General features: G+C 42.3%; 1 protein-coding gene across 1 annotated transcript in view; it reads left to right on the top strand.

The window, feature by feature from the left end:
* The window catches only part of LOC112076748 (voltage-gated potassium channel KCNC1), a 61,676-nt gene that overhangs the window by 36,976 nt on the left and 21,589 nt on the right, over window positions 1-3,111 (top strand). The window contains exon 2 of the mRNA XM_024143430.1: window positions 1,504-1,647. Coding sequence (XP_023999198.1) covers window positions 1,504-1,647 — 144 coding nt within the window. The remainder of the gene's footprint in view (window positions 1-1,503; window positions 1,648-3,111) is intronic.

The raw sequence follows: 3,111 nt of genomic DNA, 5'->3' as shown, positions 1-3,111 counted from the left end.
GTTCACACCACAGAACCAACGCAGGCAGCAGGAACAGTCACACCACAGAACCAACAGCAGGGAACAGTCACACCCAGAACCAACAGAGACAAGGGACAGTCACACCAGAACAACAGCGGCACAGTCACACCACAGAACCACAGAGGGAACAGGACACACAGAACCAAGCCCATCATACCAGCCATCAGCCACCATGTAGCCACAAGGCCCATCATCTACCCAACCATCAGCCACAAGTCCCCATCTACCCAGCCATCAGCCACAGCCATCAGACAAGGCCCATCAACCCAGCCATCAGCCACAATCCATCATCTACCCCCATCAGCCACCTCCATCGCCACTCATATCGCCAGCCATCAGCCACCATGCAGCCACCAGGCCATATCTACCCAGCCATCAGCCACAATCCCATCATCTCCAGCATCAGCCAACGGCCATCATCTACCCAGCCATCAGCACAAGTCATTCATTACCCAGCCATCAAGCCACATGCCATCAGACACAGGCCCATCATCTACCCGCCCACAGCCATCAGCAGCCATAGCCCATTGTCTACCCAGCCATCACACCATGCGCACAAGGCATCAAACCTACAGCATCAGCTACATGCGCCACAGGCCATCATCTACCCAGGCCATTCAGCCACAGGCCCATCATCTACCCAGCCATCAGCCACAAGGCCATCATTACCCAGCCATCAGCCACAAGCCCATCATCTACCAGCCATCAGCCCACAGGCCCATCTACCCAGCCATCAGCCACAAGGCCTCATCTACCAGCCATACGCCACAAGGCTCAATCTACCCAGCCATCAGCCACTATGCAGCCCAAGGCCCATCATCTACCCAGCCCAGCCACTATGCAGCCACAAGGGACATCATCTACACAGCCATCACGCCACTATGCAGCACAAGGCCACTACCAGCCTCAGCACTAGCAGCCACAGCCCACCATCTACCCAGCCATCAGCCACTACGACCCACAAGGCCCCATCTACCCAGCCATCAGCCACTATGCAGCCACAAGGGTGTCCTGGACTGGTATTTTTACAGAATAATTGTTATCTTGCTGCTGTGAACAGAAATCAGCCAGTAAAGCTGAAATAAAAGCTGTAGGTGGGTAACTCTGTGTTCTCTCTCACAGTTTTAATGGATCCTCTGTAAGTACAATGGATCATGTCATCTGTATATTTATCAGTAACACTTTACATTAGTAACAGCATGGAATAAGCAACAGTCCCTACTGCATTTGTGTAATAGCAGAAAATGCTCAGCTCCGTTACTATGCTGGTACAATGCCGTTACTATAGTAACTAGTATGTAACTATGTCCTGTCCAACATGTTTCCTCTCACTGACTTTGAGTGTTTTGTACTATGAAAGCACTTTCCGACAACTGCTTATGTAAAATGGGCTTTTATAAATACATTGAATTGATTTGATTTGTCTAGTGTTTGATTTGATGTGTCAATGTATTGATTGATTAATTGATTGTCTCGTTGCAGGGCATAGCGTTTGCCTCACTGTTCTTTATCCTGGTTTCCATCACTACGTTCTGTCTGGAGACCCACGAGTACTTCAACGACCTGCAGAACCGCACGGAACGCGTGGTGGTGGGGAACCACACCGAGGTGGTGATCTTGGTGGAGGTGAGAGAGATACTTAGATGTAAATAGGCGTAGTACGTAGTACTACTATATGTACTGTATTGTACTGTATTGGCTATACGTAGTACTACTATATGTACTGTATTGGCTATACCTAGTACTACTATATGTACTGTATTGTACTGTATTGGCTATACGTAGTACTACTATATGTACAACAGAACGCGTGGTGGTGGGGAACCACACTGAGGTGGTGATCTTGGTAGAGGTGAGAGAGATACTTAGATGTAAATAGGCTATACATAGTACTACTATATGTACTGTATTGTACTGTATTGGCTATACATAGTACTACTATATGTACTGTATTGGCTATACGTAGTACTACTATATGTACAACAGAACGCGTGGTGGTGGTGGGGAACCATACTGAGGAGGTCTCAGTAGAGGTAAGACGATCCTCGTTGTCAATAGACTATTGATCCTGTCCAGAAAGTACCCAGAGCTGCTACCCACCTTCGACTCTAGTGGAGATCTGAGAAGATTGGACAGATGAAAGCAATATGGTGACCATTTCATTGTTTCTGGATAGCACCTAAACGTAATGGGGCTTTTTTCAATGCATTTTACCGTACTGTATTGTACTGCAATGTATTGTACTGTATTGTACTGTATTGTACTGTATTGTATTGTACTGTATTGTACTGTACTGTACTGTATTGTATTGTATTGTACTGTACTGTATTGTATTGTACTGTATTGTACTGTACTATATTGTACTGTACTGTATTGTACTGTATTGCACTGTATTGTACTGTACTGTACTGTATTGTACTGTAGTGTACTGTACTGTATTGTATTGTAATGTATTGTACTGTATTGTACTGTACTGTATTGTGTTGTATTGTACTGCATTGTACTGTATTGTAATGTATTGTACTGTATTGTAATGTATTGTGCTGTATTGTACTGTAATGCACGGTATTGTATTGTACTGTAATGTATTGTATTGTACTGCATTGTACTGTAATGTACTGTATTATACTGTAATGCACTGTATTGTATTGTACTGTAGTGTACTGCATTGTATTGTTCTGTATTGTACTGTATTGTATTGTACTGCATTGTATTTTACTGTANTTGTACTGCATTGTATTTTACTGTAATGTACTGTATAGTATTGTACTGTAGTGTACTGCATTGTATTGTTCTGCATTGTACTGTATTGTATTGTATTGCATTGTCTTGTATTTTTGTATAATGGGAAATGTTTATAAGCACATTTTAGTGACCGAATGAATTTCTCCTGATGGGATAATAGTTCATCTAGTAGATAGATATATTATATACTTTAATGATCCCTGAATTTAAATTCAATAATATAATCTATAATCTGATCTAATGTATAATCTAATCTAATGTATAATCTAATCTAATGTATAATATAATCTAATGTATAATATAATCTAATGTATAATCTAATCTAATGTATAACCTAATGTATAA

This window comes from Salvelinus sp. IW2-2015, unplaced genomic scaffold (genome assembly GCF_002910315.2).
Source record: "Salvelinus sp. IW2-2015 unplaced genomic scaffold, ASM291031v2 Un_scaffold3980, whole genome shotgun sequence".
NCBI classification, from domain to species: Eukaryota; Metazoa; Chordata; class Actinopteri; order Salmoniformes; family Salmonidae; genus Salvelinus; species Salvelinus sp. IW2-2015.
This window is presented reverse-complemented; position numbering and strand designations above follow the sequence as displayed.